Source organism: Sander lucioperca, chromosome 11, assembly GCF_008315115.2.
Source record: "Sander lucioperca isolate FBNREF2018 chromosome 11, SLUC_FBN_1.2, whole genome shotgun sequence".
Lineage (NCBI taxonomy): Eukaryota > Metazoa > Chordata > Actinopteri > Perciformes > Percidae > Sander > Sander lucioperca.
This window is the reverse complement of record NC_050183.1, coordinates 37,749,185-37,776,899: the sequence shown is the minus strand read 5'-3', so window position 1 is coordinate 37,776,899 and position 27,715 is coordinate 37,749,185. Positions and strand designations below refer to the sequence as shown.

The following is a 27,715-nucleotide window of genomic DNA, read 5'->3' as shown; positions in this document are numbered from 1 at the left end:
TTACAGACCCCATTTTAGGGTAGACCTCACTAGTGAATATTTCCAAATGTTTTACTACAATTGATATAGGTATTGTCAGGGTCTTAGCTACCGTTGACAACACTGAGCTCACGTCCTTGGTATTTTACCAGCATTTTTGAGTCATTTAAATTGGGTTACTTCTAGGCAACTGCAATAAAATAAAATATTTCCCCACCACAACTTTTTTCTTTAGTATGAAGATTTTAACAGCATGTATCAATATCAAATTTATAAAAAATTATGTTTTGGGATGGAAGACTTGGCCCTTGTTATAAAGTGTATTTATTGTTGTCTTTTCTGAACATTTTAATATTCAGCATAGACTCACAACCTAGATGACTTTGATTTTTCCAACTACCCTCTAATACAGTAGTTCCTAACCTTTTTGGTCTGTGGTACACCCCCACATCCCTGTCAGATGAACTCACATACGCCTTCATCGATTCCAAAGTATGCTCCAAATGAATAACACTAATTATTATATAAAAGTTGATATTATTTGTTTCATACAATTGAATTTACAAACTTTGTTAAAATATTAGTTGGTTTGCTCTAACTAGTTTTCACACACTTACATTACTGCAACATGTAATGTTCAGGTCTAATAGTTTACCTAATGTTAATATGTGGATATATTATTTTAAACAAATCATAATTTCAAATTTAAAAAAATTGTTGAGTTCGTTGAGACTCACAATCTTGCAGGAGCTGCAGAAGTACCACCTGGAATACAAGTACCCCTGGCTGGCCATCACTGGTCTTATTTAGAAGAGTCGATACTGGCCACTGATTGGCTGGCAGGTTTCCGTTTAAACACGTCATCAACATAGTTCCAGGCACAATCTGGGCACAACGTGCAGGTAATCATAGCAACGAAACGCCTAGCTAATTGCACCAGTTAACGTTAGCTAACATTTAGCTAGTCAACTGACTACACACAGTTTGAGAGATGGATAACGACTATTTCTAACTTTCAATTAAATTACATATTTAAAAATAATTACATTAGGGCCATGTCAGTTCAGCATTGAACGGCTATATGGGTAAGTTACAGTTAGCTAACGTTAGCCTATTATTTTTGTACATGTAACGTTAACGTTAACGTTAACTACCAACTTTAACTGTTTCAGTCTTTGTTAGTCAAACGTCGATCTGAATCCGGGGATTATTGTTAACTGCTTCCTTTTTTTGCTAGCTTTAATCAAAACATGATTCAGACAGTAATGTTAAACACAGATATGATGTGGGGTGCCTGGACTTGGAGAGGACCAGTTTATATTGGACTGAAAGACGAAATTGCCATAACAATGTCTGACTTCATCTCAGACTGCCAAGGGCTCAACTAATTTTGACTGTGGGTAATTAGGCCAAAACTGAATAGAAGGCAACTTATGTAAATATTATGTATTTATGTGAAAGTGTATATCCTGCTGTTTTCATTTCACTTAGGCTGCAACTTATCCACCTGCATCCTCTTCACTTAACATAGCAAATTATAGCAAGTCATGGCACCAAACATCCAAATACTGCAATTCATGTGTGTTTCTGAAGTTTAAAAGCTTTGACTCCCCTGTGCTTAAGCAGAGACAGTGCTTAACAGTGCCCTCTATGCAGAGGGTGTGTCACTACCTCTCCCTGCCAAATAGTCCCTTGACTCCCCTGCATGGTTATCTGTGCAGTGCCAAGCCAGTGGCAAGCCCTGCTCTACTGTGTAAAACACGGTTCCCGTGAGACTGGAGCCAAACAGCAACGGTTTACAGCCAGCAATTGTGAAAAGAATGTTTTCTATAGTATGAGCATGGAACATATGACTTTAAAGTGCTTTCAGAGGTGTGTTGGTATGGTTTATGGTGCAACAGAATTATTGAATACATCTTGAGCTCCATCCCACTCTATGGCACAATGGCTGGCTTACACTCGCTGAGGGGGTGTGCGGGTGGGCGGTTAGAAGTGGCGCAACATCAAGTGCAATAGCTGTAAATTTACACAAGGGAACTTGCCATATTCCACAATGGATAAAGCATTGCTTGACTTAGTAATGTCTTCTCTGATGCCTCACCTGTTGGAGCTTGGCAGGTATTATGTACAGAGACCAGGCAGAACCAGAAAGTGTATCAAGGGGGTTGCTGGCAGCCCCTACAGTATGTGTTGGAATGTGCCATGGCTTGCTTTTGGGGTGGGACACCATGACCTCAGGCAATAGGATGGGTGGGTGTAACTCAACTCACATAGAACAGGGTAAGGAGCAGTGAGAGATGAGGCGGGTGAGAATTGACAAGAGTTACAACTCCTTTATCCTTAAACCAAGTGTCCATAGATGAGACATTGGCTGACATTCACTGTGAAACCAGAGTGGGAAGGCATGGGTTAATGATTTGTGTCATCTCTGATTGAGTTTGTCTTTGACAACTGTCCACTTTTGAGCGCAAATAAATTTCCACTTTAATTTGGTTCACAGAGGGAGGAGGGAGAGGAGACGGAATGCTGTTTCTTTAAGAGAGAGGGAGTGAGTGAGAGAGAGAGAGAGAGAGAGAGAGAGAGAAAGGGAGGGACCTCTTTGCCCTCCAGAAACCAGGAAGGGAATTGAGTTGATCTGCTGCTGCTTGGTTAGCGCATACGGGGCTTTAAGCTGCACAACAGTGAGAGGGAGAGGAGGAGAGGAGAGGGCTGAGCTAACCCACAACAAGCTTCACCACGGCCATCGCAGGTGAGCTAAAGGCACCCTGCCATCCCCCCGCTGTCTGCCCTGGGCCTGAAGTCCAGAGGGGAGCAGGGCAGAGGAGGAGAGGAGAGAGGGAGGAATGAGGGAGGGGGACAGAAAGGAGAGCAGGGTGGGGGGGTTGGCCGGAGAGGAGAGGTGGGTCGCAGCAGTAGTCCCTAGTCAAGGTTCCTCTTTTTTAATCCTCCTAAAGTACTTCCTCTGTCCTGCTCTTTACCTCTGCGGAATCTTGAGATAAAGTTTATAGGATGTGTTCAAGGCATTAACTTTTCAGGCAGGTGGAAGCACTTAAAGAAGGAGGAGGTGGAGGTGGATGGGGGGGGGGGAGAGAGAGAGGGTGGGGGGTACTGAACTGAAAATAATTGCACAAGGTATAAGCAATAGCAACAACTTTTTGGGACAGTGGCGATTGAAATGCTGCGTGCGGGGCAAGTTGTGTGCTGTGTGCGCAGGGCATGTTGTGGTGGCATTACACTGTTTGAAATAGGAATAAGTCATAATTTAGGTCAGGAGTTTTACGTGTGTCGGAAATGTCACTAGAGTGTGAGCCAATGAAAGAATCCACCTCTTGATGTTTGGTTACTGCTCTTGACAATTGTGGCTGAATTTTCTTTCCTTTTTTTTCATACGAAGCTCGGCCCTGTTTGATGGCTGGTCTGTACTTTAATACCTGGCAGCCTGCTAGCAACATACTGTAGTGTATAATTCAGCCCTTAGTGCTTACGTTAGAGCAGGCTTGGAGATGGTGGGGGTGGTGAGGGCAGAGAGAGCTGGGATTCGTAGTCCACAGCAGGGGCTGTAAAGCAGGTCAAATGGGGATTCAGAACTCTATATCCCAGAGTGCCTTGCCCTTGGCAATCCAGGAAAGGGAACAGCCGCCAGCCTATCCTGACAAGGAGGTGTGGTGAGTGAGAAGTTGTCACACCAATGAGAGCAGGGGATGCAGAGCCGAGTTGTGGGCTGAAAACAGAAAGAGGTTGGGTTGGTGGTGGTGGTGCCTGGGGGGGTGTCTGTTTGTGTGGGATCAGGCAAGGGCTTGCCTGTATGACTAGGGCCACTCGCAAGTTTCCTGTCTGGTAAAGCTCTATAGCCCTGCCCAGAGACGGAGGCAGCAGAGCTGGCTGGCCGGCAGGCAGGGGAGGCAGATAGGGCCCTGGAAACATTTTCTGCCTATTTGGTAAGCACTCCAAAGACACACACACACACACACACACACACACACACACACACACACACACACACACACACACACACACACACACACACACACACACAGTGTATTCAGACTGTGACTGAGAGGAGAAGAGAGGCGAGCAGAGGAAATAAATACCATAGTGTGTTGTGTGTGAAGGAGAGTGAGAGAGATGGGGCTTGATAGAGTTCAGAGTTCTTGACCCACTTGCAGATAAAGGAGGGAATTGCAAATAGGTCAGTACTGAGTGTAAGGTGCTGCATAGAACCCAGCTCATAGAAATAGTTTGTCCTAAAGTTTCCATCCACATCAGGCTAACTTTTAAACTATGGGCATGCATTGTGCATCAGTATTGTTTCCATCTTATTAAGGCACATCATTATTTTAATGTTTTGGTCTACTGCTGTGATTAAATGACACTGCTGCTATTATTAGTAGAGTGAAAAGATGAAGACAGTTGCGCATCCTGTACTGCTGCTTCTTTAGGGGTGTTAAAGTAATTCCACTACAACTACTGCATCAAATGTTTGCCAGACAGTTGCACAGCGACCCTTTTAATAACTGGCAAGGTACAGGTGTGGTATTGAGTGATAGTTTACTTGAGAAACCTCAGACACCTGTTCTTGCTGAAGGGAGAGTATGTGACACATCTTGTAACAACTGGACTTTACTGGTCGGGTAAGCTGCCTCAGCTAAATCCATGCAATATTAAAATAAAACTTCACCTCTGGTAACTTTGTGAACTATGCTGAAAAACTTGTGTACTTGCTGATTGATTTCAATTTTCTCAGCTACTCACACCATGGTCAATCTCATGACATCTTTTACTCCCAGTTCACTTCCCCCCCCCCTCCCCCTTTCTTACCAGCATCTTGTTAAAAGCAGATTCTAATCTAGCCTGTCATGTCCTGCTTGCTTGTGGCTCGTGGTTTAAAGACTTCACAGTAACCCTGACTGCCTTGCTCGATAACCAAATGCATTTTTTTTGGCTTTGCATACTTGTTGAACCCGTTTTTTAAACGTGTGGGCACAGAGAGGGTACAAGAAGAGCACGGTACATGAAGACGCCCAAATGCTGGGAAAGTGTTTGGAATGCGGCAGCAGGAAAAGTTGATAACATTTTTTTTTATTCAGTTCAATGTCACAGAAAATATTAGTTACTGTAGCTACTTCCTAGGTACCACTATGGAAGAAAAGTATGGTTTGTTCAAGTAAATTCCAACAAGAGGTTAAACTAGGACGCCATATGTGTTTGTGTGTGTGTGTGTGTGTGTGTGTGTGTGTGTGTGAGCTTGTGTGCATGCATGCATGTATGCGTGTGCGTCTGTGTTACCAACAATAGACTCCAGGGGAATTGCAGGGGACTTCAGTGGCTGTGGGCAGGTCCAAGACACCACCCATCAATTTGGCGGTGAGGCTGCATACAGTTTGATATTCCTGTATGTTTGTGCCTACACCACTATGGCCTGAAACTAGCAGGTTCAGTTAGACTGAGAAGACAGGTTGCGTGATGTCGCCGTGGCAGTTTTAGGCTTCATTTCAGAGTGAAATGTTGGCTGTATACAATGCACTACATGTAACAGTCATTATGTTTTTAAAAGTTTTGTTTATGTGGTCAAATGATATATTGTGGCCCATATGGTGGAATCAAAACCTGAGTTGTTTTGTACTTCATACCGAACATTATCATTTCTGTGCTGCTGTTCTATCTGTGTTTGTTTGTATCAGTTAAAACATTTTGAATACTTTCATCTGTCTCTTCCTTGGTGAATGCAGCTTCACTTCCCCCTAATGTTTGGTTCCCCTGGTCAGCTGCTCAGTATACCACAGCTTCCAGCCTGGCTAGGCAGATAGACAGACCCCTCTCTGTTGTTTTTCTGTTGTTGTGCTGAAGTCTAGGGGGAGTAAAGGGACTTCTTCTGTTCTCTTCTGGGACATTTATTATGGAGAGGCCAACACAACCTGATCAAATTAGAGTGGGAGAGGATGAGGCTGGGATGTCTTTCAGGGTTGGGGTAAAGCTGGACTTAAAATTTTCACACTTTTGGAGTTGGATGATGTCTGTTGGTGATGTTAATCGAGGGTTTTTACATTTTCAGTATACTGTAAAAAAAAAAAAAAAAAAAAAACTGAATTAGTTGAAGGCAGAATAGATGTACCAGAACCTCCTTTTAATTAAGCAAGACCAACTGATCAGGAAGGGGATATGTGACCAATCTGACACTGTCTGCATGTTGATTTATGGCGTTTTTCCACTACATGGTACCTGCTCGACTCGCCTCGACTCTACTCCCCTTTTTAGTTTTTCCATTATGAAAAAAAAGTACCTGGCACTAGCTAACAGGTACTTTTTTTTAGTATCCCCTCCGTCGAGGTTCCAAGCGAGCTGAGGCGATACCAAAAGGTGACGTGAAAACCTGCAGACTACTGATTGGTCGGAGAGAATCGTCACTAATCACTGCGTCATCATTGCTAGTGACAGACGGGGGTGTCCTGAACAAAGCCGCCATTTTTAAATAGTTTAGCCAGCGGTGGGTTTTTTTTCGCTGTCTTTTGAAACAAAATGTGTCTTCTGGCTGTGGCAACAGCCACACACACCGAGAATCAAAAACAACACACCTTCGACGTTCTGTGTGTGTGTCGCGCTAGGTCACGGCAGTTTCCTGCGGCGTCGCTATGGCGACCAGCCACGCTCGCCTCACGCATGAGGCGGTACTAAATCTCCAATGGAAAATGGAGGACGGGGCACCGCGGCCGAGCAGAGCTGGTACTAGCAGTGGGTTAGCGCCATTAGTGAATTGGTTTAGGATGAAACAGGAGAGAAGATTGGTGGGTTGCATTGAAGGACGGCGAGACACACAAGGATGGGTGGGTCTGCCAAGCTTTGCCTCATCAGCAGTGGAAAGGGGAAGTGGGTGATGTGGTGGTGGGTACTGTGCAATGCAATGTCTGAGACAGAGATGGGGCAATGATGAGATGAGAGCGACAGATGAGAGAGAGAGAGAGAGAGGGGGTCAGACAGTAGGGACAGAGAGAGCGAGCAAGCAGAGAGCTGGTCATCTGATAACAGAGCGGGTTCTGTTACACGCCTGTCACAGACTTACAGGAAGTCCTCTTTCCCTGTAGGGCTGCGCATGCACAAAGTAGCGCATCCAGGGCAAGTTGGGCCTGTGGACTGACCAACCGGCCCGCTTGAGTTCTGCAGGACAACGCTGTGTTGGGTTGTAGTGCTGTTTCTGAAGCCATGTGTTAGATTTTGTTACACTTCCTGGTTGGCAGCATGGCGGTGTCAGAGCATGTTACTCAAGCTAAAAGGAACTCAGACCGTGGATGTGGTTTTATTACACTGCAGCTTGTGAAAGGCTCCTGTCCCATGACATGTTATATTTACTACTATGTTACTTAATATCCACCAAAAGACAATATTTTTAACTGGCCTGAAACTAAGGGACTAACCGAGTATTGTAGTTTATAGTTTTTAGTTAGTATTGATAGAATAATATTTAATTAACAAGCATAATCAAATGAATTAATTGGTTAATGTTGATGTTTCTCTGTATAGAGTGACCACACAAATAAACACAGTCTGCACAATGCTATACAAAAGCCTTTCATGAAATACTACCTTATTTAAAATGATCACTCTTTGCTGAGAATACTAATTGTTGTCTCAACTCTAATGGTAATTTTTTAAGCTGTACATTTTAGTGGAGTGGCATTAAACTGCATTATATTTTGTCTGTGTCATTTACATATGGAGGAGCAAATAATATGGGAAATTATTACATTATAATGCAATCCAACACTGCAAACTACAGATTTTAGACTTGACCTCAAATACCATCTTTCAGTTATTGTGTCAAACCCTATTTTAAAGTGTAAGTTTTATAAAAGTAATAATTCACAGCTGTTGTACTGGATTGAATTACAACGTGTTTTTATTTGTTAGCCTGTGGCTATACAGTTGGTCTGCCTGATACAAACAAGCAAGAAAACAAAATACAGACAGATTTAGAACAGTGTGAGAGCTTCCCGACCCCAAGTACTTAGCAGCAGCTACAGGTTTCACTTTTCCAGGTCCTTTGCTATGTGGCAGCACAAACGTAGATCTTTATAACATCATAAAACCCCCCTGCTAGCTTCCTCACATTAAACTTTGCCCAACTTGTGCGTGGTTACCTTCCCTCCCATTGAAGCAGGTTACACCAGGTAACTGAATGAGATCTCTGAGTTTATCATTGACAGCTGAGCCAGATTCCTTGGCCAACATGCAGTACGCTCAGGAGTTATGATTGAGCTTGTGAGTTTAACACCCTGCCTCGCCCACTACCTTTTCACTGGCTTTGTGTCTGTGTTTGGCTGCACTTCCTGGTTAATTTCTAGTAAAAGCTGCCAGGCCGAGACCAGCCATGAACTGAGTTACATGAACTTCAGTTTTATCAGTCGCTAGCCCGCTTCCTGCTTCGCTCCCAATATGACCAATCAGGTTTCCTTCCACTACTGGCAGCAGTGAGTCACTTGACCTGCACTTGCTCAAAATCCACTCTTCCAAGAAACTGCCACCCCCTCCCCATTCTGATTATCTTGCATTATCTTGGTCCGACCTTGAACCACCTTGACCTGAGTGAAGATTTTCCCTTGCAGCAGGGCGGGCTAGGCAGGTTTGTTGCCATAGATGCCAGTCAAGATAGGCAATGAATGAGGACAGGGGAGGAAAGTGAAATGATAAAAGGGTCAGGGAGGCATAGACAGGAGCAAAGGGCCTACCAAATTCTTCAACTTGATGTTTAATGTCCAGATTGTTCACTTGTTTTCAGTCCTGACTTTGCTGTTGTATTTCTGTTGCACTCTAATCTTAATACAAATATGCATTAAGTCTACATCTGAGTAGAATTGGGAGTAACCTGATAGAATTGTTCTCTAGAATTATCTTGTAAAAGCAATAAGCTAAAAACACTTCACAAGGTGTTATACCATTAACAACTGCTCTGTATTTCAGTACTAAAAGGTGGCCTTATGTTTTAAGACGGGTCATCAACTACATTTTTCCATGGGCCAGAATGTTGCCAAGCACACACTCCGGGGGCCAGACTTTCAAATAAAGAAAATAAACTGTACTTATGCCTAATAAGCCTATCGTTGTTTGATATTTTCACTTTCTTACTAAATTAGTGCTATATTTATTTACATGTATTAGTGTAAACAGACTCCTAAAAAAACATGGAAAATCCATAATGATAACTAGATAGGCTACTTAACTAGAAAATGATCTCAGACTAGGAGGCAGTTCACTGAGAAGTGATGGTTAAAATCTGTGATTACGGAAACGTCATTGTAGTATGGAGTGTTCTGATTGGTGGAAAACGCTTGCAGGAAGAAAGGCCTGTTTTCAGGTAAAAATGTCACTCTCAACGAGCCTGAAGCGAAAAGTTGACGTGGAAAACCACAGCTTTAACGAAGAATGGTCTTAAGTACGGAGCAGCTAAGTTTACAAGAATTTGTTCAAATTTCAAGATTCATGGCAAACTAAGAAACAGTTAGACCACAAACCGACAGCTTTTCATTTTAGCTTGTGTGTAAAATATTCGCTATTTGCAGAGATGCATGCTGTGTTTTTAAAACAGCGCAGTGGGTGAGAGTGGACTGCATGCAGACAGAGCAGATTGAAATATCGCTTCCTACATGTTTATGCCTGTAGAACAGGTAAGTAGGTATTGATAAGTATTGGCTTTTTACTCACAAAGGTTTCATTTTACTTACAGTAACGAGCGTAGCGTCATCGACGCCAGCGGCCATTGATAATCCTCTCTGTATCGTTCATAGTTAGGTAGCCTACATGTGCTGCATGTTGTAACACACATACCTCTCAGTGCTGCTGTGTGTGGAGCGCGGACGTCGCTGTGTAGAATCCAGGGAAGCAGGAGGATTGTCCAGTTCTGTTTCTCCGTGGTGCCTGGAAAGGGCAGCTGCAGGCTACCGGTAAGCTAACGTTACCCTGTGTCTTTAGCTGCATGCTACCAGCTGGTAAGCTACTTTGTTCTTTTTCCTTCAGGTGTGCACAAGTAGGCGGGGGTGGAGAGAGAAAAAAATACTGGGGGAATCGCCGATCCAGCCTTTGATTTCGATAGTTGAAACCATTTCAATCAATTTCGGTTTATAAATAGAAACCGTCACACCCCTAGTATTTGCTTTAAAATTCAGTAGAGTCAAACCGAAAGGTTCTCAAAAATTTTAATGGAAATATTAAAATGGTTAAAAACGAAAATATTAACTTCAATTTTTGATAGTCTGATCATAATTTTCTTTACTATATACATATAGTAAAGAAAGAAAATAAATATTACATTTTTTTAAAATGCCGGGTAAGGTATTTATTTCTTTGTCTATCTAAGAAACATCTGAGGTTGCACAGGGTTAACAGTTTGTTCCTTTTGTATTTAGGAATGACTGGTATGTGTCAGCCAAAGACAGAGATACTTTGAAAGTGTAATTTCTGCAGTACTTAGATGATACATATCAGGCATGGTAACAACACTTTTACTAACTGCAACCACAGCCTGATGTCAATGTGTTTGTCAGTGAATGACAAGCAAGTTGGGTGTGACTGCCTTGGCACGGATAGTTAGAACGCGGCGCATAGTCATCTGAAGTAACAGCAAAACGCAAACTGCTTTACAGGAGACCGTTGTGGGTTGTTTCGTCCCTGAGGTGTAGTTTTGATATGTCCTTGCTGTGTGTCAGTAAATAGGAAGGGCTAGAGGGACGTTACGGATGAGATGGAGTTGATGAGGGTGGATGGGATGGGTTAGTCCTGTGTTGAAATAGTTGTTTGACTTGCAAAGCAGGCCTATGTGCTCTCGGACTGGGCATTGAGAGAAGGCCCTTCCCTGGAAGTTGAACACCCGGGACACGGATGGCTGCTTTGTGCTGGGTTGTGGGCCTTGTCACCCACAGGCATGAATTAGTGATAAGGAATGTTTCAAGCTATGAGGAGGTGTCGGGATCAGGTTTGTTGCACTGTTTCCTCTTTCTCAGTGCACTTTGCGGGGTTATTCTGGGACAGGTGGCTCCTGCATGCAGAGTAGTCCCTCCATGCTTCGCTGGCACTGAATTGCATTTGTGTGTGTATGTGTGTGTTTTATCTCCTCTCAGCGTCTTTACCCTACAAAGCCGTGACCCGGGGTCAGCTATATGTACGGGAACGCGCTATGCAAGCTTGCAGCAAAGCCTGGACTAGTGCAGGTGCTGTGTATCTGTGTTAGAGAAAAGCAGGTTGACTCGGGTCTGGATGGGCTCACAGAGATCTATTTCCACCTGTGAAGGGCATGACCGGTAGGCATGCGGTTGCCCTTTGTCTTGCTCTTTCTTCCATCTCACTCTGCTCTCTCTTCCTCTCTCCCTTCTGTGCCATCTCTCTTTGCCCTCGCCTCCCTCCCGTCAGCATATTCAGAGGAGGGCTTGGATAATAAAATTTGCTCATGCCATGTCTGACAGTCCGCTTTCATCTGAGCTTTGTGAAACGCAGTGGCAGTGTTTGCAGAGGCTTTGTGGTCAATTGCCTATCAAAACTTAATTGAGTTAAAGGAGATGTACAGTATGGAGCAAGAAACGGTGGAGCTGTTAAACATTTTACCATTAATCAAACAAAGTACTACTCTTTAATATGACTTATCTTTTTCGTAATGAAAGCAATCATTGACCCATTTAGAGGATCGTGATAAGTTTGAACAAATGTCCGCCCTCCTCCCCTGCCTGCCTCCCTAGAGAGGTCTTTTTTCTTTTTTTTTCTTTTTTTTTTCTTTTTACTCTCACCTGTGGGCAGAACTGAAATGTTGTCAGATCACAAGATGTGGGGACAAATAGGCGTTGCTTTTTACAGGGGAGAACATAACCGGTAGGAAAGAGGAGAGGCAGCCAGGTTAGGCAGGTTTGGTAGTGGCGTGTAGCGTTCAAACATACCAGGAGGGCTGATCTGAAGAATTTCATTTGAATTCCTCGCTCATGTAGAGACCAACACACTCAATGCCCTCCCCCCCCCTGCTGGGTCTCCCTGGCAGATGGCGAAGGGGCGGGGGGGTTGGAGGTGCTGGATGTCCTATATGTGTGTTTATGTGCTTTTGTGTGTTTTGTACGTTATTGATGTCTCCATGATGTTACAGTACTTGCGTGTGTGTGTGTGTTCATAGAGAAATCGAGGATGGCTTGTTCTGCTGAAACCCCCCTCCCACTGCGCAAGCTTCAGTCGATCATTTTAATCTCCCCCCACACGTGAGCGAGGGGACAGTCTTTCCTGAAACTTGGCACACAGTACAGGGTGGGGTAACCAGCTCAGACCGGATTGACAACCTCCCTTTTTAATACTGTTCTCTCGCAGCTTGTTGCGTGTCCTCTTCCTCCTCCTGTGGAGTTTTTCCACAGGGTCTGCTCTGGCAGCCCCCCCCCACCCCTTTTCCTCCACCTCCACAGCTCTCTACTGACAGAGTGAACAAGCTGCACAGTCCAGCTCCCAGCATGCTCTCTGATCCCCACTGCCCTCTGCCTATCTGTCCTCTACGACCTCTTGGTTTCTTGCACAAGTGCATACACACACACACACACACATACGTAAATGTAGGTGTATGTATACAAGTAAACGGCCACCTGTACACACACACATATATAGTTCATCTTCACGTTTTCATTTTAAAATGATAACCATCTCGTCCTCACAAGGGTTACAGCACCATTTCAGATCTCTGTCCATACTAACACACCTGAAAGCGCATATCGCAGACCATTCATGCACACTGGGCATGTGCATGCCAGTAAGGCTGATAAGCCGCTGGACACGGGAATTGTCGCAAATTGAATAATGGCTTGCCTCTTACACACAAGGCAGTAGTGGCGCTATAAAATGCAGAATTTAACTGCACAACATTCTGCTAGCATCAACAACAAGGCCAGAAACTGCTGTAATTTGTTATCCATGTTGAATTCAGTCATTCAAGTCAAGGCTGATGTTTGTTGTCTTGCAGAAAAGGGTCACATGATAGGGGCATGACAAATCAGGGAAGGACACGTTGGGACTGATAAGACCCAGTCAGGGAGTGAACGCAGGTGTCTGCGTCATTGTTTCCAAAGGTTTCCGTTTCTGCCGGTTTAGACTAGAACGCAACCCCGGAGTTCAAACTAAAATGGGGTCAGCAACATTCCAAACATCTCCATGTTAAGGGCTCTGAAACGCCGCTGTAGTGTGGATGCGAGGCATAAACGTAGCAAAGGATATGTGTTTCATTACGAAAACGTAGTAGTGTGAATGTAGCCTTAGTCATTCAAGTACTTACTTGATGTTTAAACAGGCAAAATGCCTAGCCAAATGCATTCAAAATTGTTGTGAGCCACTATTTATTCAACAGAAACTCATGGATTGAAAATTGTCACACTTGTGCTGTTGTAGTAAATACACCTGTTGTGCCAGTAGATTTGCTTTAAAATCAGTTGCAGTGTTACTGTGTGGCTTCTCTCCAGTTACTTGGGACACTCTCTCAAGGCTCTGGAGTCCAGTGAAAAGGAGTGCAATGTTTGAATTGGCTGTTTTTGCTCCTATATTATGTAAGCTACTCCTCACAAAAAAAGATAATTTACAGCGTTCAACATATGTGGCAAATGAAAAGCCTTCACTGTGAAGTTCAGTTTCAGGTCAGAGCTCAAAATGGTTTTCCTCCTATTTGGGTATAAGAAACACATCATGGTGAAGGATTTTAATATGATAGCTTGAGTATTAAAACACATATTTTAATGAAACTGTTGATGTGAAAAATCGGTAGAGAAACTTTTGCATTGCCAAGATATTTAATGAATAAAGATGACGTGTAGAGTGAATCTTTTTAGAGTTTATTTAGAGACTGTCAGTCAGTACACCGTTTACTTGATTGAATGTCATGAGCATTCAGTATAGGATAGAGAAAAATAATATCAATACATCAACGATTTTAAAATGGGGTCATTTTAGGTTGCAGACCAAATATTAGTATTCATCAACCACCTTTATACTGCATACAGTTGCGCAGCAGTATTAAATTGTTATAGCAGAGTCTCATTGCCGTTGCAGTTTCTGTTTGCCAGATGTTTCCATGATTTTTAAGACAGATTTTTGACATTAAATCATTTTGCAGTCTTTTATTTTTTTCTAAGCTGTGACATCTTGCTTAGAAAGCTCATCCATAAAAATGCAGGTTACCAAACCTGTTTAACAGCTGATAACAATACTTAATTGGCACACAATCTGATATTAATCAGAAACTTTATTGATCCCCAGGGAGAAATTGGGTTACGTTACAGTTGCTCCCATTCTAGAATAGAAATATATGTGTGTGTGTGTGTGTGTATATATATATATATATATATATATATATATATATATATATATATATATATATATATATATATATATATATATATATATATATATATATATATATATATATATATATACCAGAGAGAAATTATTAGAAAAATAGAAATAAGTATGTAAAAATGTGTGCATCATACTACATTATATAACAATATATAGAAAAAAAGGAAATAAAAATGTGTGTATACTAACAATATATAACTAATATTAATACTAAATAAATAATGCTGAAAAATGGTGTATGATTTATTGCGTTAAAATGCAAGTCAAAAACGTTTTAGTTTAAATGTACAGTATAAAAGCAGTATTGCACAGTTGAATTATTATTATTATTATTATTATTGTGACGCAACTGTGTAGATGTTGCTAAGAAACACCTGTCTGTATGTGTGCATTTTATGGTTATAGACCGTGCACTAATCTCTTGTGATAGATATAACTGCATGACAATGCATACTACTAACTAACTTGGTATCCTCATGGTTCTTAAATTAGGACTTCTCCTTTCGTACTCTCACCTCCATAAGGCCCTCTTCGTATATGTTATCAGAGGGGCCCCTCGTTTTAGATCTATAGAATATGACTTAATAAAGATATGAGTCCCCTCCTATATCATATCATGAGACCTGCAGGATCTTAAGACCAGGATGGATAAGTGGGCTATGTACTTTAGTTGAAGAGACTGTATTTCCATACACTGTTCTGCTTCCCGGACTTGACAATATAATCTTAAGTTTGGACTCATGTGGGTTTAGCGTTCTTTGTCTTTAGAATCATCACAATTGAAGTAAACCTTACACTTGTACTTAAGATTTAAAATTTCAACTGTGTCCTCCATTAACCTTTCGTGTGTACTGGATTGTGTTCTTAAGCATTCCAGTGTATATTTCTGACTGGTGGATCAATTAATCAATATACCTCTCTCTTTCTACATAGAGAATGTCATGAGCTGATCTATTATTTCCTGTTTGTCTCTCCCCTCCATCCCATCCCTCTATCCAACTCTTCTCCCCTTAGACAGGCAGACGGACAGACGGCAGGACGGATACACGGGTGGGGGCTGTGCTAGGTGGCTCGGCGGCAGGCTGGTGGAAGATGTCGTCAGGAGCCGGTGGGAGGGGTGGCAGGCGGCTCAGGGGGACAGCAAGCAGCGGTGGTGGAGGAGGGAGAGGAGGGGCAGGAGAGGCAGAGGAAGGCCCAGTGGGGATCCCTTTCCCTGAGCACAGCGCAGACATCCTGGGCAGCCTGAACAAGCAGCGGCTCAGCGGCCTGCTGTGTGATGTGCTCCTGGTTACGCAGGACCGGGAGTTCCCAGCTCACCGCTCCGTCCTGGCGTCATGCAGCTCCTACTTCCACAAGCTCTTCACTTCAGGGGCCGCCGCTGACCAACAGAACATCTACAACATCGACTTTGTGGCAGCAGAAGCTCTGGGATCGTTGCTGGACTTTGCCTACACAGCTACGTTGACAGTCAGTCACAGCAGTGTGGCTGATATCCTTGCTGCTGCGCGCCTCCTGGAAATCCCACCTGTCCAGGACGTCTGTACACACCTGCTGGACACCAAAGTGCTCTCCCTGCCGGTACAAGACCATTATAGAACTACAAATGACGTGTTAAAGCCAAATTTAAGCTTTGAGTTGAGATTTGATCTGCTCTGCCTTAATGAGTTAGTGACACCATAAGCAACCCATTTAAGTGTTGTAAATTAATTTATAGCAAAGCCCAGACCATGTAGCTCATGGGGAGTAGGTGTGTTTTGGAACTGGAATAACAAAAAATGTAGTTCTCCTGCTTCAGCCACTTGGGGAATAAGGTGTCTGGTGGTCATCATACCACCCCCTTAGTCAGCATAGTCAAGCTTACATCATGGCCTTTATCAGTCCCTCTCACCACACACACCCACAGCCTTTGGGTTCAGCACTTACTCATTCTGAGCCAATAGCGTGTGTGGAAGGACAGAATGCTATTTCACCAACTACAGACACAGCATATCGCAGCTACACTTCAGCATGATCAAGTGTAGCTGTGATATGCACATGCATGTGCTCATGGGTATAATGAACCCCTGGGTGTGCATCCAGGATACTCGGATAGTGATCTGCCTATGCTGATAGGCCTTACAGATGTAGGTCTTTCTCGTCAGGCTTCACCTTAACTGATGTGCTTTATAGAAAGTGATTCTTTTTAAATATTTCTTTTTATTTCTTTTCGACATTACTGCTGTACTCCTGTCTCTCTCTTTCTCTTCCCCTTTCTTTTTTTGTGCAAACTTTCACTGACTTTGAATTGTTCCTGCACTAACTCTCTTTGTTCCCCGTCATGTTTCACTAGACGGGCAGTGAGCGAAGAGATGAAGATGAAGATGAGGAGGGGAAGGGCAGAGGAGGCAGGGAGCAGGGGAACCAAGTGCGGGCCAAGGAATACCTGGAGTACTTCCAGAGAGGGGCGCACTGGAGCAGCAGTTGCAGCACGCCAGAGCTCAGGGACCTGCCCACACACCTGCACTTTAACCACGGGAATGGGGGGGGCCCCAGCAACGGGACTCCTGCTGGCCCTGGTGAGTACTACTCCCCCCTGGCCCTCGCCTTGGCTCAGGCCCCCACACTGGAGCCAGAGGAAGAGGATGAGGATGAAGAGGAAGATGAGGACGGGGAGGCGATGCAGGGGAACGGAGCAAGTCTGGGGTCATCTTACTACCCTCCATCCCAAAATGGGCACTTCTACCTCCCCTCTGAGTCTAGGCTGGGGCAGGAGACAGAGGTGGAGGATGGAAGTAGAGAGGCGAGGGAGAGGGGTTCTGCCAGTGCCCTACTGCAGCAAATGATGGACTCCATCGAGAGGCAGAAGGAGCGTGAAACAACCGGGGAGGAACAGGGCGATGGGGATGACCCCGACATGGAATTTTACTTGAATTATTTTAACAGCACGCAGCATGAGGATCCAGCCTCTGCTGCCATGACACAGGGAGTGCCGCCGCTCTGGTTATCACGGGGCAGAACAGGCCAAGACAGAGTAGGAGAAGGAGGAAGAGAGAGGGGCGGGGGAGAGAGAGGTAGCGGGGTCGGAGGAGGTGGAGGCGAGAGGAAGATGCGCTCCAAGGCCTTCCAGAAATGCCCCATATGTTCCAAGGTCATTCAAGGAGCAGGCAAGCTACCCCGCCACATCCGAACACACACGGGAGAGAAACCTTATGAATGCGCCATCTGCAAAGTGCGCTTTACCAGGTAAGCCCAATTAATGAAGTGACTACCCCATGTCACATGTACTAATAGTCTTGGACTTGGCACTGTAGACAAATCGTCCACCAGTGAGAAACACCACGAAGCCAGGAGTATTAGCGCTAACCAACTTAGCTTTGCATTAGGGAGGCAGCGCAGTTTGTGACTCTAATGAATGTTTACCTTGATCAAGGACTGAGTATCCCTAACCAGGTATTTTCAATGTCACATTGTAACCAACTGTTAATCAAAATGGCATGTGGAATATTCCAGCCCTGAGAGAGGGGGTCAAATGGTTATAAATGTCTGTTTTATTGTGACGCCCTTCATAGCAAAGTCCTGGAATTTTAACATAGGGATCCTATAAAAGCCTGTGCCATGGTAGTGTTATCTAGTGGAGGGCTGCTATAAAGTACTGTGTTCTGATACAGAGGGGGATTACAGGCCCTGGATGGTGCTCTATGTGCTCCAATGCAGTAATTTGAACTTTTGATCTCTGGTTATGTTGATTATTGCCCACGGCAGAGTAGTTACACCACCCCCCTTCTCTCTCTCTGTCACTCCTTTACCTCTCTAATGAAATCTGCCATGTGCCGAGCCGATAAATGTGGCTAGTCTACAGCAGGGGACTTGAGTGCACATGGTTTCCCTGTATTTAGGAGTCCTGCATTTTCCTTGAAATCATTCCTTTTAATTAATTAATCAGTGGACTTGTGCTGGAAATAGATGGCTACAAATACCCAGAACCTCTGCTGGCATGGCAGGTAGGGAAGACCAATCTGAATTTGCCTTCTAGCTAAATTTGACCGGCAGTGGGAAGGGGGTATTGTAATCTTAATCCTGTTTGATCAGGGTTAAGAGTGTGCCTCACACGGTAATAAATCACTCCTGTCCTTTAAATAATTCACCTCTGTCAGTGTGCCACTTTTTTTTCAAGGCTTCGGCGTGTGTGTGTGTGTGTGTGTGTGTGTGTGTGTGTGTGCGCGTGCGTGTTTCTCTTACATGTTTCTTTTGTTCATTTTTATATTTGGGGCGCAGTTTGTACAGACCTGTAAGTGGTGCTGTGGGTTTATTTGTTTGCTTGTATGACAGTTAATCCACTTACATAGCGTGCGTGTGTGTGTGTGTGTGTGTGTGTGTGTGTGTGTGTGTGTGTGTGTGTGTGTGTTCAAATTGAGTTGTCTTAACTACGCTTGTTTGTTTAGGAGCCCTCTGCCCTGAGTGCAGAAGGGTTAGGCGATTAAAGAGTTTGGGAGCTAGAGACATAGTAAGGGCTAAAGGGGGGAGGGAGGGACAAGAGTCAGATGAAGGCCAAGGCATCCTGATAAAGTTTAGTAGGCGGCGGCGGTGGACCATCGCAAAATAAAAAATGTTCCAGGGTGTTATGAGATGACTTTAGGTTTAGAGAAGTCTAGCCATAGTTTTGGTCTTGTGTGACAACTGCTCTTGTACAAAATGCAATCAATTGCTTGTGGGGATCAAACTAGGTGGCAAAATTGATGCCCATTTACAGACTCATCTATATTTCAGTACTACTCAAATATAAATGTCAAGTTTTCAAAATGATTTTGGAATTGTTCAGCTGCAGAGGACATTGGAGTCCTTAATTTCTATTCACAAAGCACATGCATTTCTGGAATCTTTCAATTGTTATGGTTTCTTCCTCAAAGAAAAGTTAACAGAAATCGTAAAAATGCCAACTGACACAGTGAACGTTGAGCTTTTGTGTCAGTCCACAGTTGCGCTCTTGTGTGCAATTACACAGATAAAGATGTAAAGTTTATGGCTTCTCCTCAGTTGGCCTGGCTGCCCTCACAGAATAATCCCACCGGAAGAGATCCAAAGGATGGCTGTTTAATAGCAAATAAAACCATTGGAAGCATATTAAGCTGACCACATATGAGAACTAATAATATATTTTGAGTTAATTATATATTTGTACATGATATTACATACCCTGATTAGTAACTGAGGCTGAAAAGAGAACCTGAAGCTGGCTGTGTGTACTGAGTGTATTCAGATAGCTGGTCCTCTAGTGCTTTTGAATTCTTTTGTCTGTATATTCTGATGTGATCTTGTTTACTTTTTCTGTCTTCCAGGCAGGACAAGCTCAAGGTTCATATGCGAAAGCATACAGGAGAGAAGCCTTACCTGTGTACACAATGTGGAGCCGCCTTTGCTCACAACTACGACCTGAAGAACCACATGCGCGTACACACCGGCCTGCGCCCCTATCAGTGCTCAAGCTGCTTTAAGACTTTCGTGCGCTCGGATCACCTGCACCGCCACCTCAAGAAGGACGGCTGCAACGGCATCCCCTCTCGTCGAGGCCGAAAGCCTCGGGTGCGAGAGCCAGGGCTCCTTGATGCCCCTCTGGGTCTGCTGAGCCCAAGCTCCGACACAGGCCCTGGGCCTCGTACCATCAGGGGGCGGCGGCGATCGGAGGCATCCTCAGCAGCAGAGGTTGAGGGGGCTGCTGGAGCCCATGCACACAGTCCTCAGCTGCAGGAGTTGGCAGGGCCCTGAGACTGCAGGGGCGACAAGGACACTGCTGGACACCATAGTCACTCTGCACCGCCTGTGAGACAGGCCAGTGAACAGAGAGGAGAAAAAACACGCAAAGGCAAACTTTAAAAAAAACAACAACTAACTATTCCTCCAAACCAAATCAGGGTGTCACAAAAAATCTAATCTTTATATTTCTTTCTCCTTTTACTTTAGGAAATGGAGTAGACTTGCAAGCACTTGAGTCGGTTTATCTGTTAAAGAGCAAAGAACGCTTCAAATCATGCACCCATGACGTCCACTTTCTGGGCCATTTCTTTCTTTATAATAATAGGGGTTTTATACATTGGCATATGTGCTTAGGCAAATGTATGATAGATACAAAAAAACTTGGAGCAACTATGCAGTTGATTTAGATTTTTATTGGTTTTGTCCTCACAGCCTTCAAAGCTCTAAGCAAGGTGTCTATCAAGCACCTTCTGGCTGCTGTACGGGTGAAGCGAGGACAAATCCTCCCAGTGAAAACAACTCTTTTTCTATTCTTTTGCAGTTCTGAAATGTACAGTTACCATAGAAACAACATTGCCACAAAATGGCATATGCAAGAAAAACTCACCACAATTTTGATGCAACAGTTTTCGCTCTCTAAATGTTCCAGAAAGAATCAGACAAGGGTTTGATTGAAGTGTTACTTACTCTATAAAAATGCATTTTAAGAATCTATGGTTTGTCTTATTGAAAAACAAATTCATGTTGAGTCAAATCCACTTTAATGGGGGCTCTTCAGTTGCAGGACTAGGGAATATGAGGGGTGGAGGGTTTGTGTTTTTAAAGCACTACCATCGTCAATGTATCTGTTGGCTTGACTACTTTGCCTCTTATCCCTCAGAACCCTGCAATTTCAGCATTTCTGTTTTCCCTTTAGATTTTGTCTTAATTTTTTGTCGTTCCTTTTTGTTGACTGCTTCGGGTACTTGACACTTTATAATTGTATACATGTATATACAGCAGGTGGTGATATTGACATTAGTCCCCTCTTAATGCTGAGGTGTACTTACCAATCCTCTTAGGCTTGATGTCATATTTCTCACAGAGTGAAGCTTGTGGGTGGGCGAAAAAACCTGTATGAATGTTTGATGGGAAAAAAAAAAAACATTGAGTCACCCATTTGCCCTAAACTTAACACTTGACTTGTATAGTTCCTGCCCAAAGGATGAGAAGGTTGAATGAATGAATGTGCTTAACTTTGTGCAGTTTTTCGGAATCTGTCCTTGTGTGACAAGGCGCGGGTAGCATTTAACCAACTGCAGGTTAAAGGAATGGCAGGGAGCCCGAGTGAGAGAATGACAAAGAGTACGAAGAAGAGATAGATGAGCACCTTTTTTTTTTTTTCTATGTTTGCACAGCTTTACTAAAGATATCCAACAGAGCGAGAGAGAGAGGTATATTTAAAGGAAGTGGGCTGGTGTTGGGGAGGGAGTGAGAGGAGGTTTATGTATCATGCTTATTCCAATCTTTTTTGCCCTAGGGACCACAAACCATGAGGCAACCTGTATGATGAAGAGAGCAATAAATACCTGTCCAAGTTGGGAGGCCAAATAGGAGCGCAGCTGCAGCTGGTTGATGGGGGAGGGGAACAAGGGAAGGGGAGGGGGATCTCACAATGTCTGTTGCATTCCAAAAAATAATCTCCCCAGCTCAGCCACGTTTCCAGGCAGGAGGGGATCAAATCAGGCCTTTTCTCTCCCTCTCTCTCCCTCTGTATTCCTCTAATGCCCCTGAACTAGCCTAAAGGGGATATTATTATATTAGAACCTGGTGTTACTGTGGGTAGGACGCCTGGTGCTGGCAGTTTAGTTTGCGAGTGTGTTTATATGTACGTGTGTTTGTGTATGTGTGTGTGTGTGTGTGTGTGTGTGTGTGTGGCAGCCAGGGTCGCTCTGGCCACATCATCAGTGTGTGAGTCAGCCACAGCCTGTTCAAACATGCACCCTGAGCTGCCAGCCCCAATGCACTTTCTCTGTCTCACACACACACACACACACACACTCGGCTCACTGGGCCCAGGTATCCTGTAGAGAATGGGAAAACACCAGAGCTGACATATCTGTTTGAATATTGCAAGTGACTCCATACATCTGGATTTGTTAGTCTTAAAATATCCAAGTTTTGTTATTGTGATCCAAATCCAATGTTATTTTTGTGTGTCACCGCCACCCTGTAATTTCTGCAGTAGTGCTATAGTTCATCTATCAGTCCTTTGCACCTTAATTGGAAAGAGGCAGGCTATGAATGCACTTTGTTACTGAGGAGGGCACTTTTGTCAAGAAAACGGGTACTTTCAAACAAACCAGTTGCAAATGAGTTCAATCCTTTCTTCTGTCCATGGTGGTGAAGTTGAGCTCCTCCACTGGTTTGGTTCAGGTTTTGACGACCAAGCTGCCAAAAAAAAAACAGAGTTCAGATCTCTGAAAGACACCGGGTGGGTTTCCGATACAAACGTTGAGTTTTGTGACCTTAAGACTAAATCAATCCATGTAGCTGATCGCACTTGAAGTTAGTTGTTGCTGAAATCTAGCAGAGTTGTCTGTATGTCTTAATGTAAAGGAAGCGGCTAGAAGGAGGCAGACGAAGAAGAAAGGGCGTTGGGTGTGTGTATGTATGCATGCATTTTCTTTTCGTGCATGTGCACAAGCATGTGTTGCAGGCTGGAGGGTCTCGGGACAGGCTTGGATAAACAAACTTTGGTCTGCCCCATCTGTTCACCAGCTACTCTCATAACTACACGTGTTCTCCGAGGAGCCACAGTGAAAAATGGGTCCACGGTACCACAGAAGCAAAAATACCATATTGTAAAACAACTCATTGGACAGTTGCTTGTTTACTTCACAGCTCTCTTGGTGCAGATTTGCATACCTTTTTGTTTACCCTTGTTGGTGATTGTCAGGGGTTGGCTAGGTCTTGATAGTTTTAGTTTCTATTTTTGCTTCTCTGTTATGACAAAGATGGGGTTTATTAATTCGCAGTTTGACTCCCACAGGCAGACCAATGCAAGCTGGGTGTGTGATCTTCATGTAGTGTACTTCATGTACTTGGTATGGCCCACTTAATCAATTTTGTGTTGATGTGACAAGATGTCAGACCTGTTTGCCATCTTAAACACTTTCTTTGGACCTTAATATTTCCCCATAAGTCTTACGTTGTTTTGTTGATTAACCAAAGCTTTTGCCCTCAATCTTAGTCTACTGTAGACTAGAGATGTTGAAATTATGTCTATAATTTAACCCGACTGGGCCTCCCTGACTTAGCCACACACAGATGCCCTCCTCTTGAATAGATATGCAGAAATGTGTGTGAAATCATACAGATATTTACTTGAGTTTGCTTTCTCTTGCTCTTTGTATCCTTGTGGGCAATAGAAACAGAGGTTTAAGGATGTATAGTTTATTTCTGTCTGTCTACACTTGTTTTCTTAAAATAACTTGTTGTGCTACATTTTTTTTCTAACTATTTTACATGGCTGTGTGTGTGTGTGTGTGTGTGTGTGTGTGTGTATGCGTGCGTGTGTGTGGGTTGGGGTCATGGTTTTGGGTTGCTGTGCCAGGAGGGTGGGGTAAATGGGTGCTTGGGTGGGATTATGGATATAAAGCCTGATAGCACTGGAAATGGTGCTTTAGCTGAGAGAGCAAAAGTTTGCACTAATGTTAAATGTCCTTGTCCTGCTTATGGGAGAAGGGCAGGCGACCTCAGAAAGGCCTGCGAGTTTCCATGAGCACAGAGCAGTGTGGTTAATCAATGGTCTCTTAAAGAGTCCATCCAACCCCTCCATAGAAATAATCATGTACAGTATATTAAGAAATATACAGACGTCCAACAACAACAAATACCAAAGGAGAACAAATGGCTTGCATTCAAGTCATTGGACATTTTAAGCTACCAAGTTGGATTAATAAGTTTTGTAGGCTCTTGAATAGAGAACTTTTGATGGACACTAGAAACGGTGTGATTACAGCTCTTCATATTAAGAAATATTCCAAATATACCACATTGAGGCACTTAGAAAGTTCAAAGCCTCACCGAAATCATTTGAAACATTTGAGTTTGTCCTTGTCTGATGGCTGAGATGTACTGTGTGCAGGTGCCAGATATATTAAATCCAGTTCTTTTTCAATTTTGCAGATGGGATCTTTATCAACATTTGTCTCATGTTCAGTCAACTGATGAATAATGATAATGAAATATATTGGTTTTGTTGAACACTGTTATTTTGATAATTGCTGAACTGGATGTTTTCAGTTTACTTTCCGAAAAGATTGAATTGAATTGAAATGTTCTGTAATTGAAGCAGACTGGGACTTTGTGGCCTTGGCTGAGCAGCACTAAGCTTGTTTGTTTTTTAATGTTTCCAGACAGTTGTATTGTGCAGTGTGGGGCTGAGGCTCACTCCCACCAGGTTGACAATGCTAACATCAAGGGCCACAGTGTGCCTTATGTGGGCAGGAACTGACAAAACTCACAACTTTGTCTTTTTTTTTAACCATAAGCACTTTTCTTCCCATATTTTAAAAACCAAATTGTAAAAGCTGATTGCTTGGTACTAAAATTGATCATTTAGTTTAAGCTTTACTTGAATGAATATTTATTTTTTAATATATTTTATAATAATGTCTCTGTACTGGCCACTACTTCAGAGCTTTGTCTCTGTCAGCCTCTATGGATCCACAACTGGTGTGTCCCCAGCCTCAGCCCCAGACCAAGGTTGCTCTGACCCAGGCTACACTGAGACAGTCTCAGAACTTTATTGCAAGTGTTTTTCCAAATTGACCTTGATATGTTTATTTTTATTTTTTTGCCTATGCCGTTATCAAAGGGTTTTTGTGAATCTATCTGAGAAGGCCATAAAACAAAGACAACCAACAACTATGATAACAATTTATAACTGTAAATAATCAAGCGAAGCAGGACAGGATGACTGTTAATATTGAGATTTGTGGCGGCAGACGGGGGATTATTTGCTTTGCTTCGTCATTTTACTGCACACCTGATTTATTTTATTTTTTTGCGTTTTCCATCAGGCTCTTGATGCACAGCAAGCTGAGCGCAGCATATGCAGTACGGCACTATGCGCAGCATGGCTCTGGCACTTACACAGACAGCCCTGGGTCCTTCAGAGAGGCAGGCTGGTGTCTGTTGGCTGCTCTCAGCCAAGTGGGGACAGTTTGCACTTGGAGTCTCTCTCAGTCTCTGGGGATACAAAGGTTGACATACAGGGAGGAGGATTAAATACGGGTGGTAGGGGAAAGCAGGATGTTTTTTGTTTTTTTCAGGGATGAGGTTAGAAAGCCCAGGTGATGGACTATTTGCTGAGCAATGGTTCCAGTGTTGGTCCTCTTTAGCTGGTAGGAATTGCATGGCCACAGTATAATAATTTTAATACACCACAGATTTCACATTGGGGAATGGCAACAATGTGAATGTTGCTGATCTCTTTTGTCTATATGTAAGTACTACTCAGGTGGAAAATACACTGCTATGCATTGGATTTCAGTGTCTGCTAAGTTTATGGTATGTCTACTCACCCTCCAAGTTACTTCTCTGTATTTGCCTTTCTTGTTCATACCAATATTTAACATAATAGTTCCCAGAAAGATAAAAGCAGGAACAGTACCCTCGTTAAAAATGTGGCTGTGACCAGCCTATTTCTCCATCTAATATTGATCCAGCGAATTGTTTGTTAGAGGGAAGGAAGCCACTGGAGATTGGGGGTAGGGGGGGTGGTATGTTCTCCTACTCTCTTCTCCCAACGCTCTCCCTCTCTCCGGACTCAGAGTCTACATCTTTGCTGCCGACTGGGCTTTGATCAAAGATCACACACCCTTAGTCGGGGAATCGAAAGGAGGGAGAGGGGATTGGATGAGGTACAGAGGAAGAGACTGTTTCAGTTTTCCGTCACCTAAACTAATTTAGGATACATTCCATAACTTCATACTGTGACTCCCACTTTGGAGTTTTTGGCAGGTGTAAAGGATGTGTGTTGCAGACGGCAGGAGGAAATAGTCAACATTTTGCAGTTGGCAGATTCAGTCAGTCTGTCTAGCCTCACTATCCCTCCACAGTGTGACACACAGACATGTAGACAGACAGTTAAAAGGCCCCGTGGTGTACCGCTGTCCAACTGCCTTTTTTTCAGCTTCTGCGATTGTAACAAAAGCACTTTGCGAAAGGCCATCCTGAATTTTGTGTGCTCTTATTTTATGGTTATCACTATTGTTATTAATTTGTTGTTCTTGTTGATATTTTCTCAGTGGAGATGATTATTTAAAACAAAACAAAAAACAATTTGATGAAAATAAAAATGAAAAAACTTGAATATTTGGTATCTGGATTGAAGGTGGTTTGAGCTGCCACCATATCTGGACATAAACAAACACTTCTCTGTTGTACCACCACCATACCTGTTATATGCAGCCTATTGCATAGTCACACAAAGGTGGGGGGGGGGGCACTGGACAGACCTCCCCCTACCTGCTCTCTGCTTACTGTCTTAGATCTTGTTGGGAGAAAGGTCATTTGATCTCATTTTGGGAGACTCCTTTTCTTGAAAAAGAAACCTGTATAACAGTTGCAAAGCTTTCTGAGAAGGCTGGCTGTGCTGAATGTTAAACATGCAGTGTTGTATCTACTGCAGAATCTTTTTGTCTGCAATAACGCCCTGTCTGTAGTTAAATGCTGGATCTGGTATCCATAAAGAGCTTAAATGATTATGAAAGACAGATGAAATGGCCAAACGACCATCATGCACTTTTGCAAATCAGTACAGATTTTTTTTTTTTTTTGGCCTTAACATCTTTATCAAATCAACATTACGACGCAGTGAAGTGTAAAGAATATTGATCATGAAAAACGTTTAATAAATCTATAGTTCAGTAAATGTCTTGACTTGGGAGAGAAAGAAATGGGCTACTATTTATAATAGATTGATTTGTAACTGTGATTATTATGATAATCCTTTACAGAGGGTTTTTTTCTGATGTACATTTAAAATGGCAGAATATGTCCCAGTTCTCAAACCTTGATATTAATTGTAAATGCACACAATACCCTTAGGCAGAAAACTGTTGCTCCACTTCTTCCTTGTTGCACATTTGACCCCACCCCAATGTTTCGCAACAAGTGTATCTCAAAGGCAGAGCACCTGCTGTGGCATCACTAATTGAATGGAGCGTGGCCAGAAAGTGCAACGCCATTGAGCGTTTTAACCCGCAGAGGGCAGCAGCTGTTTTCTTCCCCATGTGATTCAGTGTGGGTTTACTTTTTTAAATAACCCCTTTCTCTTCACAAAGTTTTTTTCTTAGCTTAGCAGTCTGTTAGTCCATATCTGTTGAAAGCTGCAGGGGGGGGGGGGGGGGGCTATAGGTGATTTTTGGAGAATTTGCACTTTTTGGCGATGAAAAGAAATTGTATTGTATATGAGACCACTAAATCCACACAATCTAAACCATATAATTCCATTTTGTGTCATTTTTTTTTTTTGTTCTGTTCTTTTTTTTAATATATCCAAAAATGTCTGGCATCTGGTTGTCTGGTTTAAAGAATATAAAATCTTTCTATTAAAAACAATGGTTGCAAAGCTTTGGCTGGATGATTTTGTCTCTTATTCTAACTT

The 27,715-nt window shown here is 43.2% G+C and overlaps 1 protein-coding gene across 4 annotated transcripts; it reads left to right on the top strand.

The window, feature by feature from the left end:
• The first annotated feature begins 885 nt into the window (after window positions 1-885).
• zbtb7a (zinc finger and BTB domain containing 7a) lies at window positions 886-27,683 on the top strand. 4 transcript variants are annotated; one of them, XM_036007652.1, is made up of 4 exons: window positions 886-1,064; window positions 15,343-15,906; window positions 16,658-17,550; window positions 19,644-27,683. In XM_036007652.1, the coding sequence occupies exons 2-4, from the start codon at window positions 15,421-15,423 to the stop codon at window positions 20,068-20,070; spliced, it is 1,806 nt and encodes a 601-aa protein (XP_035863545.1). In that variant the 5' UTR covers window positions 886-1,064; window positions 15,343-15,420; the 3' UTR covers window positions 20,071-27,683. The 4 variants fall into 4 exon arrangements, with proteins under 4 accessions (XP_035863545.1, XP_035863544.1, XP_031173992.2 ...); XM_036007651.1 differs by lacking the exon at window positions 886-1,064 and adding an exon at window positions 2,539-2,728; XM_031318132.2 differs by lacking the exon at window positions 886-1,064 and adding an exon at window positions 3,737-3,917.
• The last annotated feature ends 32 nt before the right edge of the window (window positions 27,684-27,715 follow it).

Coding starts and splice junctions, on each gene's coding strand:
- zbtb7a (XM_036007652.1), top strand. CDS start 15,421: ATGTCGTCAGGAGCCGGTGGGAGGGGTGGCAGGCGGCTCAGGGGGACA. Junction 15,907..16,657: donor CCAAAGTGCTCTCCCTGCCG/GTACAAGACCAT, acceptor ATGTTTCACTAG/ACGGGCAGTGAGCGAAGAGA. Junction 17,551..19,643: donor TGCAAAGTGCGCTTTACCAG/GTAAGCCCAATT, acceptor TCTGTCTTCCAG/GCAGGACAAGCTCAAGGTTC.